Source organism: Carettochelys insculpta, chromosome 5 (assembly GCF_033958435.1).
Source record: "Carettochelys insculpta isolate YL-2023 chromosome 5, ASM3395843v1, whole genome shotgun sequence".
In the NCBI taxonomy this organism is placed as follows: domain Eukaryota; kingdom Metazoa; phylum Chordata; order Testudines; family Carettochelyidae; genus Carettochelys; species Carettochelys insculpta.
Window position 1 is genome coordinate 86,655,807 of NC_134141.1, and position 15,147 is coordinate 86,670,953.

The 15,147-nt window shown below is 43.3% G+C and overlaps 1 protein-coding gene across 1 annotated transcript in view; it reads right to left on the minus strand.

Moving 5' to 3' along the window:
• Positions 1-15,147, minus strand: part of WDR41 (WD repeat domain 41) — a 49,236-nt gene that overhangs the window by 13,791 nt on the left and 20,298 nt on the right. Inside the window, exons 6-10 of the mRNA XM_074994249.1 lie at positions 13,149-13,260; positions 8,613-8,675; positions 7,715-7,825; positions 4,151-4,335; positions 24-145 (exon numbers count right to left, since the gene is read on the minus strand). Of these exons, the coding sequence (XP_074850350.1) occupies positions 24-145; positions 4,151-4,335; positions 7,715-7,825; positions 8,613-8,675; positions 13,149-13,260 (593 nt within the window). The remainder of the gene's footprint in view (positions 1-23; positions 146-4,150; positions 4,336-7,714; positions 7,826-8,612; positions 8,676-13,148; positions 13,261-15,147) is intronic.

Below are 15,147 nucleotides of genomic sequence, written 5' to 3' on the forward strand. Positions count from 1 at the left end.
ACAAAATTTACCATGACTTGTACCTGTTTGGAAGTTTTGCAATGTGCAATACAGTGGAGTCATGAGCAGTTCTCTGGCAGGCTATCATACGCTTCATTTGAAGGTTATAGACATATATGCCCTTCCCAACAGCAGCAAACACACACTGGAAAAAAAAATTCAATAGAACATCATACAGAAATAGACATAAAACTATTACTTGGTGTAATAGATATCCAGAGGTACTATAGCATCATAAAACCACTGCCACCAGGCTCAACTTGTCCTTTTAACCTGCATTAATACACTGCCTTCTGACATATAACATACCAAATGATTGGGAAAGCTTTGACATTCCTGGATGAGAGAGGAAGATTGCTTAACGGGTAGGAGATCTTGTAAATCATCACTACAAAATTAGCACAGTACTAAAATGTACTTTTAATTATACCTGAATTCCCCTGTATGCTGCATTCCAAGTTGGCTACACTGGTATAAAATGCTCAGCGAGCATACCACCTATTTATTTTATGGAATATTTGTATTCAAAAACGTTTTAACTTACTGTAATAGGGTGTGCTCCCCACACAAACCCTGAAGGGCAGGCTACAGAAATGAGTTAGTCCCTGGGAGGAGGGAATGAGAAGACTGGCCAAACCTAGAGGAAAGGGGAAGGCCAGAAGGTAGGGAAATGGCTCCAGAAAAGCAGCAAAGTTCAGGAGCTGGACATTGGTTGCTGTGTAAAGAGTCCATGAACCAGGACCTGGAGTAAAGGCTGGGCCAGGGTGTGGCAAAAATGGCACTGTGCAACAGTGAAGCAGAAGACTACTGCGGCTGCTGGAGCACAGAAGCCTTGATACACTTCCCCTGAAAGGGGAAACTACAAGAGTGACCTGGCCAGAAGACTCAGTAATGCAGAGGAAGCTGCAATTCCTGGCGCAAGAGAGCTGTGGAGAAGAATTTCCCTGGATGTACCCACCAAAAGGAGCATTGACCTGACCAAGTTAATCCTCAGAACCGCCAAAATGCAGGAACATCTAGCGGTGAGTAGAGCAACCTATCACAAATTGGTGGAGAACGTCGCAGGATGGGGAGAGAGGGGTCAGTAAATAAGGACTCAGTAACAGACTGCCTCACAAGAGCTCAGGTCAGGGGTGGCAAAGGCTCTCTTTGTTGTGGGAAGTTGTCCCTTCTATTGTGGATGCCCAGGTTGCTGGTCCCATAAAGGGGAGATAAAAAGCAACAGGAGTGGGTCGCTGTTATGTGGGGATAGATATTGGAGAACCAGTAGAGACTGTGGAAAACCCAAGTGTATTTAGAAAACTGTAAGGTGCAAGTAGCTTGTCAACAGCAGCAGCAGCTGTACAGAATTCCTCAGGAAAGAAGGCCAGAAATGGGAAAGGTGCTCCGGGACTAGAGGGCCGGAGGTCCAGCCCTGAAACGTTATGGCTGTGGGAACAGCAGGCCCCTAAAGAAGGAGTGCCCCTGTCTGGAGAGATGCAAAGAGCCTTTTCACAAAGTAAAGGTTGAAGAGAGGGCCTTGTGAGTACCTCCCAATAGCAACTAGGTTAAAGGAGGACCTGCTTTTGGCGTGAGGAAAAGGGCTATATAAAGAGTATTGACCGCAAAGGGAAAAAAGAGAGTCCAGAAAAGGGAAGGGACTGAGGAAAGAGATGCATAAGGAGCCTGCACAGGGAAATACAGCAGGCTGGGGCCAGAACCATTGCCAGACTAGGGAAAAACAGACCCTCAGTGTCATGGGGGCTGGACCCTCACTACCCCACGGGCCAGCAGCCAGGAAAAGAAGGGCTGGCCTTTACCTTGCCTGGTCCAGCAAATTCCCTTGTTTAGGACCAGTCAGATCCTGTTGGTATGGTCCAGGGAAGTTCAACCTGTATTATTCTTTATGTTGCGGAGGCATCAATATCTCAATAAAGAAGTTGAGCCACAGTAAGCTGGTCAGTATGTGCCACTGTAATGAAAGATTGTCCCTGCCTCACAGGCCTTCACAGGTACTGCAAAAGCTGAGAGCACTGTTGTTTACAGCACTTATATTACCGAACAGTCCCACAGTGTCAGACAGTGTGAGGTAATATAACAGCAGAGCAACAGCAAGGATGCTGTGCAATTACTAACACAACTGTACAGTTCCCCTTCATTATGTTATGGCTGGTTTGCATAATCACTGTATTCCACTTAAATGGCAGCCATTAGTAGCCAGAGGGCACTATTCTGCATATTCACAGATATTCTCAATAAATGTACTATGACTACACAGATCAATCTCGGAATTTTTTCCCAGAATTTTTTTCTGGAGATGGTCTTCTAAACTTGGCAGAATCAAGCAATTCCAGGCCCAACATGGCCATTTGTACCTGTTTTACCTTCCTCTCTTCCAGCTGGTAAGTACAGAGCTCATCTTACGCTTCTCCTCAAGCTCTCTCACTCTTACGTCGCATAAAACAGCACATTCTCACATTAGGCTGTGTAAGAGGGAAATAATTACATGTAAGGGAGCAAGAGGAAGGTTGGGCAAAGCAGGGGTTAAACAGAGCCTCTTTGCCCAATTAGCCCCACCCTGGTTCACCTCCAGCCAGTGTCAGGCTTGGAGGCAGTCTGAAAAAGGAGAAGCTAGCCCAGCTCGGGGCTGACTAGCCAAGAGGTGGGAGCTGGCTCTGATGCATGCAGCAGCTGAGGCAGAGCTGCCACCAGGTTGGCCACTGGAGGAAGGAGCCTCCAAACCCTTGCCCAGGCAGGGGCGGCAGAGAAGCCCGGAAAACCAACCCCCCACAGAGCAGAAGCTAGAGTCTCAGGGCGATGCCCCGAACTAAGATTACCGGCTTTAGGGTTGGGCTGGCAGACCCACACCCCGGGCCTCTAAGGCTCCGCAAGGCACCTAGCCATTAGGCCACCCTGCCATGAGGGAAAAGCACTTAAATTATGTTTGACATATTTTAAACCCCTTTTATTATTTCCTCCAGGCCAAATCCTGAGCTCTCAGGAATCCATGCGAACTGTGCAACTGATTTCGTGAGGGTTAGCTCTGCCCTTCCTCTCATCCACTTCCTCCTGATTGAAGCCTAGCAAGGTTCTCATTTTCATGAGACCTGTGCTATATTTGGATTTATATTGGGTAATTTCAGCCCCTCCCTCTCTTTTATTTTGAAATTCAAATATATTGTTGCTCTGAGGTGAGCCTTGTCAACCAGCAGGGAGGGGAAGAGATAGGAAAAGAAGAAAAAAGTTGATTTGGGAGAGAGATGGAATGAGAGACGAAAGGAAAGGAGTGGGGAAGGAGAGCTAACAGTGTTGTTTGGGGGTGGGAGGGGATTTTTGTTTTTTAAATAATTTCCCTTTCAGCAGATTGCAATCCCATCTGAGGGACATTCTCCTTTTGCTTAAAACTTAATGATTTAACAGAATGCGTCCTAACAATGAACAATAACTTGCGGATGCTTACTGTCAATGAGATAATCATTTCCACAGCTGAGTTTCTTGGAAAAAATGAGCATGCTTTTGTTATCACTGACACATTACTAGAAGCTCTGTAGTTTTGGACTCACCTTTGCAACCCCTTCAATCAACTACATTGGCCAAGACTCTTGGAACAAAGCCATGAACATTTTTTTTACTATCACACATAGACATGTTCATAGTTTGGTACAGACTGTAAATATTCCCTTTACTTAGCTGATTATTATTTTTGAAGTACCTATAACTAAAACGTTCTATGAGGCAAATCTTGCATTGTTGCTCCAAATGGTTGGAGTAACTTCATTTCATTGAAACAAGTATCCACCTGGTTTGGATTTTAATACAAATTTTAAACATTAAATCAGCCTTTGTCAATTTAAACAACTTGAATTGTAATTGTTCATTGTTGCTGTCTGCTAGTTCTCAGATTGAGAATTGAATGACTGTCTGTACTGAAGTACTTAAGTCACCCAGGGCTATTTCTGTAACCTTTAGTTAGCCCAATGTGCAAAACTTTAAGTTAGTATTATTGTCTTAATAACCAATTCTTAAGACATGAGTAACCCTGAAACAATCACTTGTTGCTTGCTAAAGTAAACTGAAAATGCTAACTTACAACACTCTGCCCTCTATTACAAAGTAACCCTAGGGCAGGAGTTGTTTTGGTTTTTATGTTTGGGGTTTACTTAGTTTTTACCTCCTCATCAGACGTTAAATGATGAATTGAAACTTCATGTTGGTTTTGTGATAATTTAATTTCTTGTTGTGTGACTGTTTGGAGAGAGGGGTCCCACGAGGTGCATTCACATACTTGACTTGTCCAATCCAATGCATCCCAAACTATCAGTTCACCCACATGAGAACCGGTCACAAAAGTCAAATCTAGGCAAAAACCACAAAATCATATATTATAAATAATCCTTTTCAAATTAGTAAAACGCTCTACAAAGGTAGCAACAACAAAAAAGCTGCTGGACAGAACATGTAACTTAAGTTAATTAGAGTTTATAATATGTACAGGTTGAACCTCTTGTCTGGCACCCTCAGGATCTGAGTGGTGCCAAATGAGAGAATTTGTCAGACTATGGGAGGTCAATATTGTCTACCACATTACCAACCCTTTCACTGCTTACTGGGCTCTTATAAGACATTTAGGGATAAACGAGAGCTAAATAACAGCACAGAACACAGAGCCAGGACTGGTGGCTATAAACAAACTTTATGGGATCACAGGAAACTTTGCCACACCCATGATAAATGGTCATCTGGCTAACTAAAATCATGCTGGATTATGGATGTTGCCAGATGAGGGAGTTCCAGATTAGAGAGGTGCAACCTGTATTTGATTAGGGAAAATCCTCTGTCCTTTCAAAGATATTATTAATCCGCTTTCATTTTACCGACATAAAATTTTAATGTTTTGAAAAACAAATCAGAAAGGAGAACATTTCAACTTCTGTGATGTATACTATGACAAAGAAAGGTACCACCAAGACAAGCCCATGCAAATGCTCAGGGTTTACTCTCTTTACCCTGTATGAACAGACACTTGTACTTTATTGGTGATTCACTAGATCACCCTCTCTCAGGCAGAATATGAACAAGGATTTCTTGGTTTGGAGAAAGTCTACAATAATGTGCAATGTGTGATAGATGTTATAGGATAGGCATTGTTAAGCACAACTGTATGAACAAATACGAGACAAATACCAAAACTACTGGACATTGCTTGGTACAGGGACATAAGGGCATAAAATTTGGGATCAACACTCTACCCAGACCGCTCATTGTAAATTTTGAGGGCTGAGCCGCAAGGGTCATTGCTTGGCTCCTGAGCAAAGAGGGTTTAAGAATGAGACTGTGATGAGGAAGGAAAGCATTGCTGGGCTCTTACAAAATTGGGTCTTCCCTCCTGGAGTAACAAAACAAACCAGCCATCAAGTAGCACTTGAAAGGCTAATAAAATAATTTATTAGGTGATGAGAGATCTGATCTGGAGAAGTGGATCTGACCCACGAAAGCTCATCACCTAATAAATTATTTTGCTAGTCTTTAAAGTGCTAAATGACAGCTGGTTTGTTTTGTTAAAGAGGCAGCCGTGTTAGTCTGTATTCTGTTACCACTCCAGGAGTAAGCAAGAGATATTATTATTTTTAAGCTTTTTATTCAACCAGATTAATGTTTTTTCTAACCCAGAAGTGGGAGGTGTAGTCAGTCCTGAGGTTCCAAAGAGAGCTGCAGAGCCCACAAAAGAGAGTTGGGGAAAGCAGTCAACAGTGGCCAATATTTATAGGTAAGTGTCCTGAGAGGACGATTACAGGAGGGAAAAAGGCTGTGCTGGAGACCCAGAGACCTCAGTGTTGAACAGCGTGAGTGCCATGAAGTTTGTAGTTAAATCTGTTTCCTGATGCCTTTGGTCTCAAAGAGGGGTTTTAGAGGGTGGGTTGAGTTGTGTCTGCTGTGATCATGACATAAAAATGAGGCATCTGCTGAAGAAGCACTTAGAGAAGTTAGTGGGCTGTCTTTTTAAACCCAGCATTTTCAGGTCCTGAGATCAGAACCAATGGAAAACAGAGAATAAAAATCCCACAGATCTCTTGCTATTCAAGAATCTAAGGTTTCGTTTTCTCAGTTTTCCACAACATTGTACCATGGCCCCTTCGCACGATAACTCTGATGCAAGAAGCCTTTATGCCAAATCCACAGGAATGCTGGGCACAGGCAGAGTCTACAACAGAAGCAGGTGGAGCAGGGCCAACACAGGATCTATACAGTGGAGGCAAAAGTTAGGAAAGGCCTGAGAGTTTCCCTATCCATCAGCAGGGGCTGTATCTACTCCTGCAGCCTCTGAACAAGGAAGACACACATTAACTCATCTTGGACCCTGTGCCAGTGCAGGGATAAATCTGCACAGACTGCAGTGCTGTTCATCTGTTCAGGTGGATCTGGCTTAGTGTTCAACATTAAGCCAATTTAAAGCAGTACTAAAATCACAACTTGATTTTTCGAAAATATACGTATGCCTATGGTAAGCTGAAAACTTTTTTTAAAGCAACATAACATTTCCTTCAAACTTTGCAACTTCTGGCAACCTCATCTGCAGGCCTCTCAATGGCGAGGTGCGGGGAGGAGAGCAACAGGGGCTGCTGGTCTGTCCCATGAAAGCTCATCACCTAATAAATTATTTTATTAGTCTTTAAAGTGCTACTGGATTGCTTGTTTGTTTTGCCTCAGGATATGGTGAGTCAAAAGAGCTCACGGCAGCTGCTGCTGCTTCTGTGGCAGCGGCCAGCTCCCCCGGCCCTTTAAATCACAGCCAGAGCAACACACTGCATGCTCCATGTAGCTCTGAGAGCTAGAGGTTGATTAAACTGCGCTCCTGAAGGTGCAGAGGGCTGGCTGCCCTGGCTCCCACCCTTTCTGCCTGAGGCCACAGCTCCATCGCGCTCACACCTAGCCCAGAGGCCTGCACAGGTGGTCAGCTCCCCTGCTTATCTGTAAATACCTCCCCAAGGGTATGTCAATAATCACCGCATGTTCAATGTGCTGTGATTGATCCTCTAGAGTTCAGTTTTGCCACATCTGTGAAGATGTGGCAAAATAGATCTTGCTGGGCTCAGCCATCGACCCTGGTACTCCATGCTATTGCGTGGTGTAAGGGACACTGGCATAAGCCCAAGAGGCACCGATCCACACCAGGGAACAAAGTCAATCCTGATATATTGATTCTAGCTATGCTAATGGTATAGCTAGAATTGCATATCTGGATTCAACTTTGTTCCCTAATGTAGACTAGTCATTTAAGTTAAGCAATTGTAAGAGGCCATGAAAGGGCCTGATAGAATGGTGTGTTTTAACTTTCAATACAGCAACAAGATAGCAAAAAAAAATAAAATCAACTAAACCCACCCCATGCATTGGAATTCTATTCCTGTCACTCACACTGGCTGCTCTGTGCCTTAGACAAGTCACAAACTATCTGGCTTAGTTTCCTCATTCATATAATAGGGATCATAGCACTTCCTCACAATATTCCTGTAAAATATCAGTTAGCATTTGTGAAGTCCTTTGAACATGTAAAGTGCTTCATGAGTATCATTACATACAGCTGTTAAATTCAACTATCTTTGCAACTCCATTTGAGATTTCCTCCAGTGGTTAGAAAGCTTTATTCCAGTTATGTGTTTGGCCACAAACAAAATAAATTTTACAGCTGAAAACATTCTACTAGCAATTCTAACCAGTACAGTATCAATCTTACCATTGACACTGACCAGTGAGAGGATATTATCTTGATGGTCAGCAAGACGTTTTACTTCAAAGACATCGCAACTTCCAGATCCCTTTGTGGAAGCCACCAACCTAAAAATTACTTTTAAAGATAGATGGACAAATGTTATAAATAAGCATTATATAGAGTAAAATGCAGCCTTCTTCTTAAATGAGGAATGCAATATGAATTAAGTAGGTGTAAAGTATTTTAGATGATGCAATACAGTATGTTTTTACAGTTTAGGATAATCTGAGGGTTTCTCTTTGAGTGTTTATAATTTGTAAATTTTACAAATTACAAAAATTTAAAAATAATAATTCATCTTCTACTAGTGTCTATAATAAGATTGCATCTGCTTAAAAGCAAGAACCACACATTCATAGTTTAAACTACTGAAAACCCAGGCCACCACTTGGTTTCCATTGTTTTTTTTTTAAACTACAGTTAGGTTTGGTAAGTTATTTTTAGTAAAAGTTGTAGACAGGTCACTGGTAAGAAACAAAAATTCATGGGAGCCTGTGACTTGTTAGTAACTTCTACGAAAAATATTGGGGGTGGGGGATGGGGAAATTATGGTTCCAGATACAAAGGGGGAAAAGAATAACAGCGCAAGCCCCAGCTTCAACTGCAGCCGTGAGGCAGGGCACATGGCGCTGGCTGCAGCCAGTGAAGTCAGACCAGACTGAGGGAACATGCAAGTAAATACAATTGGAAAAACAAAGAAGAAAGTGGCTGAGAGAGTGGCATCTTGCTCCAATTTTCATACCCAATTTTGATATAATGCTTCTGTCCATCTGTCCTTGCAGGCTCCTGCATATCAGAAAAAAATCTAAACCTCTAATACATAGAGGATTGTGAAGATTATATTGAAATGTAATATACTCACTCAACTCTTTGCCAACAGCTGCTGCAACACAGTTTTTAGGCAATTCAACCAAAGCACTGATATCTTTAAAAACATAAATAAAGGAAAAAAGGTTATCCTCTGTGTAAATGTAATGCAGTAAAGAAACAGCCCTTCATTCATAAGACACTTATTTGTTCTTAAAGGGTGATCTTTGAGATGCATTGCTCATGTCCATCATACATTAGTTGTGTGTGCTCACAACAGAAACTGGTACCAGACGTCCTTCCCTCAGCAGTGTCTGTAGGAGACCTAGCTCTGCCACCCTCTGGAGGGAATGTTTTACAATTATTTTAAATTTAACTGCTAAAATTACATCTAATCTTTCCTCCCAAACCTTTCCCACTACCTGCTTTTTTTTGTCACCATCAACAATATTGCCATCCTCCAACTCCAGCCCATAACCTGGGAGTCACTGTCTTAGCTTCATTTTTTCTTGACTCAGATATCCAGATCAGTGTCCTAATACTGCCCTTTCGTCCTCCACAGTGTTTCTAAAATTACCTATTACATTTCTAAACCTGAATGCAAGTCCTCATCTCCTGTCAGTTACTATCACCTCCTACTATCTGGCTTCCCACACACCTGCTGTGATCATCTTCAGGGCTATATCTCGGCCTCTCTGAATCCCTTCACTGCTGCCCTCTGGCCCACCACATCAGTTTCAAAATCTTTGCATGCACTTCCAAGACCCTCTTCTACTTTGCCACAGATGCCAGCCATGACCACTCCTTCTCATTGTCTTCCATGCTGTCACTAATGCATGAATGCTCATCCCAAACTCTCTCTCAGACCACTGCCCCCTTCTTCTTTAAACCCCCCCACCCACACTTCTTTTATGCCAGCTGCATGGCAGAGATCAAGGGCTTTGGGGCACAGGTATATACTTCTTATGGCAAAAGTATATAAAATGTATGTTATACATATTACAATTGTGCATACTTAATTGCATCCCTTTGCCACATATCCCCCTTGTTATTCAAGACTGTAAGGGTGAAATCACAGAATCACAGAGCTGGAAGGGACCTCAAGAGGTCACTGAGTCCAGCTCACTGCTTCCAGCAGGATCAACCCCAACTAAATCATCCCAGCCATGACTATGTCAAGCTGGGACTTAAAAACCTCTAGAGATGGAGATTCTACCACCTCTCTAAGCAACACATTCCAGTGCTTCACCACCCTCCTGGTGAAGTAGTTTTTCCTATTATCCAACCTACTCCTCTCCTTCTGTAACTGCAGTCCATTGCTCCTTGTTCTGCAGTCTGTCACCACAGAGAATAGTTTCTCTCCATCCTCTTTAGAGCACCCCTTCAGGAAGTTGAAGGCTGCTATTAAATCACCCCTCAGTCTTCTCTTCTGCAAACTAAATCAGACCAAATCCCTCAGCCTCTCCTTATAGGTAATGTGCTCCAGCCCTTTAATCATTTTCGTGGCCCTCCACTGAACCTGCTACAGCACATTCACATCCTTTCTAAACTAGGGGGCCCAAAACTGGACTCAGTACTCCAGATGTGCCCTCACCAGTGCCAAATAGAAGGGAACAACAACTTCTCTAGATCTGCTCGAAATGCTCCTCCTAATGCACCCCAATATGCCCTTGGCCTTCCTGGCTACAAGGGCACACTGTTTACTCATATCCAGCCTTTCATCCACTATAATCCTTAGGTCCCTTTCCACTGTACTGCTGCTTACCCAGACGGTCCCCAGCCTGTAACAATGCTTGAGATTCTTCCATCCCAAGTGCAGGACTCCACACTTCTCCTTGTTGAACCACTTCAGATTTCTTTTGGCCCAGTTCTCCCATTTATCCAAGTCACTCTGGATCCTTTCTCTACCCTCCAACGTATCTACCACTCCCCTAGCTTAGTGTCATCTGCAAATTTGCTGAGGGTGTACTCCAGTCCCTCATCCAGATCATTAATAAAGATGTTGAACAACACTGGCCCCAGAACCAAGTCTTGCGGCACTCCACTTGAAACCGACCGCCATCCAGATATTGAGCTGTTGACCGCTACCCATTGGGCCTGACCATCAAGCCAGCTTTCTATCATCTTATAGTCCAAGGATCCAATCCAACTTTCCTTAACTTATAGGCAAGAATGTTGTTGGAGATTGTACCAAAAGCTTTGCTGAAGTCAAGGTATATCATATCCACTGATTTCCCAATGTCCACAAAGCGTGTTACCTCGTCATAGAAGCTAATCAGATTGGGCAGGCAGGACTTGCCCTTGGTGAATCCATGCTGACTACTTTTGATCACTTTCCCCTCTTTCAAGTACTCCAAAATGGATTCCGTGAGGATCCCTTCCATTATTTTCCCAGGTACTGAGGTAAAGCTGATGGTCTATAGTTCCCTGTATTGTCCTTCTTTCCTTTTTTAAAGCTGGACACTACATTTGCCCTTTTTCCAATCATCTGGAATCTCTCCCACTCTCCAAGAGTCTTCAAAGATAATGGCCAAAGGCTCAGCAATGACATATGCCAATTCCCTCAGTACCCTTGGATGCATTAAATCCAGACCCATGGATTTGTGTATATCTAGTTTTTCTAAGTAACTCTTAACTTGTTCCTTCCCCACCAAGGGCTGCCCTCCACCTTCCCATGTTGTATTGTCTAGCACTGTAGTGTGGGAGCTGTCCTTGTCTGTGAGGCAAAAAAAAAAAAAAAGGGCATTCATTACTTCAGCTTTTCTTACATCCTCTGTCACTAGGTTACCTCTCTCATCTAGTAACGGCACTACATCTTCCCTGATAACCCTCTTATTGTTAACATGCCTGTAGAAAGCCTTCTTGTTACCTTTCACATCCCTTGCCAGCTGCAGTTCCAATTGTGCCTTTGCTGTCCTGATTACTGCCAAGCATTTTTGAGCCACATATTTTATACTCCTCCTTAGTCATCTCTCCAAGTTTCCACTTCTTATAAACATCTTTTTTGAGTTTAAGCCGAACAAGGATTTCCCTGCTCAGCCAAGCTGGTTGCCTCCATATTTGCGTTTCTTACTATGCAGTTGGATTGTTTGTTCCTGTGCCTTCAGCAAAACTTCTTTAAAATGTTGACAGTTCTCCTGAACTGTTTTTCCCATTCATCTTCATTTCCCAGAGGATCCTTCCCATAAGTTCTCTCAGGGAGTCGAAGTCTGCTCTTTTGAAATCAAGGGTCTGTATATTACTGCTCACCTTCCTTGCTTTTGTAAGGATCCTGAAATCTACCATCTCACGGTCACTGCAGCCCAGTTTCCCACACACTTCTATTTCTCCTGCTAGTTCTTCCCTGTTTGTAAGCAGCAAGTCAAAAATACGGAGATACACATCTCATGGAATTGGAAGGGACCTCAGGAGGTCATTGAGTCCAGTCCCCTGCCCCCTTAGCAGGACCAAGCACCATTACTTTTTATTTTTTTTAAATCTATTTGCCTTAGATCCCTAAAATGGCCCCCTCAAGGACTGAGCTCACAACCCTGGGTTTATCAGGCCAATGATCAAACCACTGAGCTATCCCTCATGCCACTGACTTCAGTTGGTCCAGGATTTCACACAAGCTTTTTTGGGCAAGTTCTAGGTCTTCCTATTCCCCCACTTGAACTGTAGCCAAGACAACCAGTTCCTAGCCTGAAGGGAGCTATCTTAGGTGCTCCTGCAATATAAATAACTAGCTGTATACTGAGTGAGACACACATCATAAGGTTCAGCGCCAACAGTTCAAAATGCTGTACAGTTATATTTAACATGAACAAAATTCTCCAGCATCTCCCTTCCAGGAATAAATAGTAAAATACAGCCAGAGTGTGACAGCTGGAAGTAATATTAGGGTCTGAAATGAGTGGCTTGCCTCATATAGCTTCAGAATTCAGCAACGACATTAATATTAAAACGTTAAAATAGGAAATTAAATTGTGAGTCTATGTAAACCTCCTGTGCATATGGTATCTGAATATCTCATTTCTCCTATTTTATGACAAATATAGGTAGCAGTTTTGGATCCAGTTGTGAACTGAAAAATTGCACTATACTAGCTACCTTAGGAACACTATAAAAGCTTTAAAATGCAGCAAACAGAGGACACTAACAATATAATGATTTACTAATAGTTTAGAGCAGTGTCTTAGTTCATATCTGATATTTATCGTTCCTATTAATTTTTTTCCCGTTGTTCATGCAAAGGATTGAATCTTTAAAATCCTATCTATTTACAAAAAGTCTAATTCCCTCATATAGAAATAAATCACTAGCCTGTGGATCTGGCCCACCCCAAGCAAAATGTATAAATCACTAGCTGAGGATCTTCTCCAGCAAGTCAATGTACAGTTATTGATATCTGACATTCTAAAACTCATGCAGCACATGAAACCTTAATTCTGAAATGATTAAGTTGACATTTTTCAAACTAGACAGAGGGCAGCTTTAACATACAATGTTATCTTTAGAATTAAAGAGAATTTGCCAGGTTTCATTTTGCATCATCACACAAATCCATTTTACTTGTACTTTATTTGCGATAATGAGCCATTTCCATTTTTACCTGCATCGGTAAGATGACTGGTCTTACACAAGAGATCTAATTTTCTGTTCCAAACACACAGATCACTCCCTCCAGATAACCATACATCCAGTCTTTGAAGAACTGTCAAACACTGCAGAACAAAATCAGAGATGGGGCCCTTACAAAAGGTTCTTTGGGGAATTTTTCAGTGAAATGATTCTCAGCTTTAGCTAGGTAAAACTGTAGGTACTATGAAATGCATTAAACTCTTTATTCCAGAATACAGAAGTCACTCAAGAAACATCACCATTTTTACTAATAAGAGAGTAGGGCCTGATTTTCAGAGGTGGTCATCATCCAAAGGTCTCACCAATGGTGCTGAAAAACGAGACAAAGGGTGAAATCCCGGCTCCAATAAAATCTGTGATCCAACTCCCCTTGATTACAATGCAGGTAGGATATTAGGAAACTATTACCCTTGTACCTATTTCTTCATGACTATTCCTTTTGCAAACCTTTTACCTCTTTCATGAGATCTCTCTGAAACATTAAGAACCTTAAAGATTTTATAAACATTTAGTCACAAGAAAGGCTGAAAGTCTGTCATGGAAATTACAGATTCCTAGATTTTCCTTGGGCCTCCAGGACTTCTACAGAAGTCAACGTGGTTGGCCTGGGGGGCTGCCTGAGTAGCTCAAGCAGCCCCTGAGTCAGTCACAGAGGCCTCTGCAGGGGTCATCTTGGGCTCCCACACATACCCTTTCCCAAGAACAGCTGGAGTTTGGGGAATGGGCTCAGGCAAGAGGCTGGGATGCAGGATGGGGTGAGCAGTACAGGCGGTGGTCAGGAAGCTCTTACCTGAGGTGGGAAGGGCAGAGATGGCGACATGTCTATCAGCTCCTAGGCGGTGGCATGGCCAAGTGGCTCTTTGCATTGCCCACCCCCAGTGGCATCACCTCCACAACGCTCATTGGCCATGGTTCCAATGGGAGCTGGTGCTCAGGATGGATGCACTGCAGAGTCATCCCCCCCCACCCGCCCCCACATACACACCCTGGCCATGCCTCTGCATAGGAGCCGAGGGATGGTGGTTGCATCTGGGGAGATACACAGAGCCGGGTAGGGAGCCAGCTAGCCCTGCCAAACCCGCTAACCCAGCAGCAGTGGATGTCCTGTGCCACAAGATGCTCCCTCCCCCACCCCCCAAGTCACCTTCAATGCTCATGGCCACCACACACTCCCAACCCAAGATTTAGTCAGGGGTACCTAGTACAAGTTACAGACAGGACACAAGCCATGAACTTTTGTTTACTTCCTGTGACTCCGTCCCTGACTTTTACTAAAAATATTGATGACTAAAACATAGCCTTAGGCATGAGCAAACTACTATGACAGTATTTAATGCCTCAGGGACTTTCACCTCCTTCCTCAGTTTTACTGTAGGTCACCATAGATTGTTTTTTCCTGTTAACCCTAAATGAGGCGTACATTTCCTTTTTAAAAGCCAGAGAATGTTGTAGCTTACTGAACTTAACTAACATTATGACTGGGGCCCTATCAAATTCACAGTCTACTCTGGTCCATTTGATGAGCCACAGGATTTTTAAGAAAGTCAATTTCACTGTTTCAGATGTTTACATCAGACATTTCACAGGGTAACCCTGAAGGTCCTGACCTAAAAGGGAGTTTTTGAAAGAGCAATTGTACAAGGTCATGAAATTGCCAACTGCCTTGAGAGCTGGGCAGGTAGAGGCATAGCTGCTGGCCAGAAATGTGGAAATGAAGGTTAAAAGGTGTGGGTGGGGTGCTGGTGGGAAGTGTTACCACACACCCGGACTTTCCTGGCAGCCCCCACCTGGGTTCAGGACAGACAGCCACCCTCATTTCTGTGCTGTCTTCAGAGCTGGGCTCCTAGCCAGCAGTCAAAGCATCTCGCAGCTGGGTAAGTAAGGTTCCTGGAGGTAGACCTGATGCAGCTCTGGGAGCAACCTCTACAGGGGAAGAGGAAGTACTGTTCCTCCACAGCATAGGCCAGGAC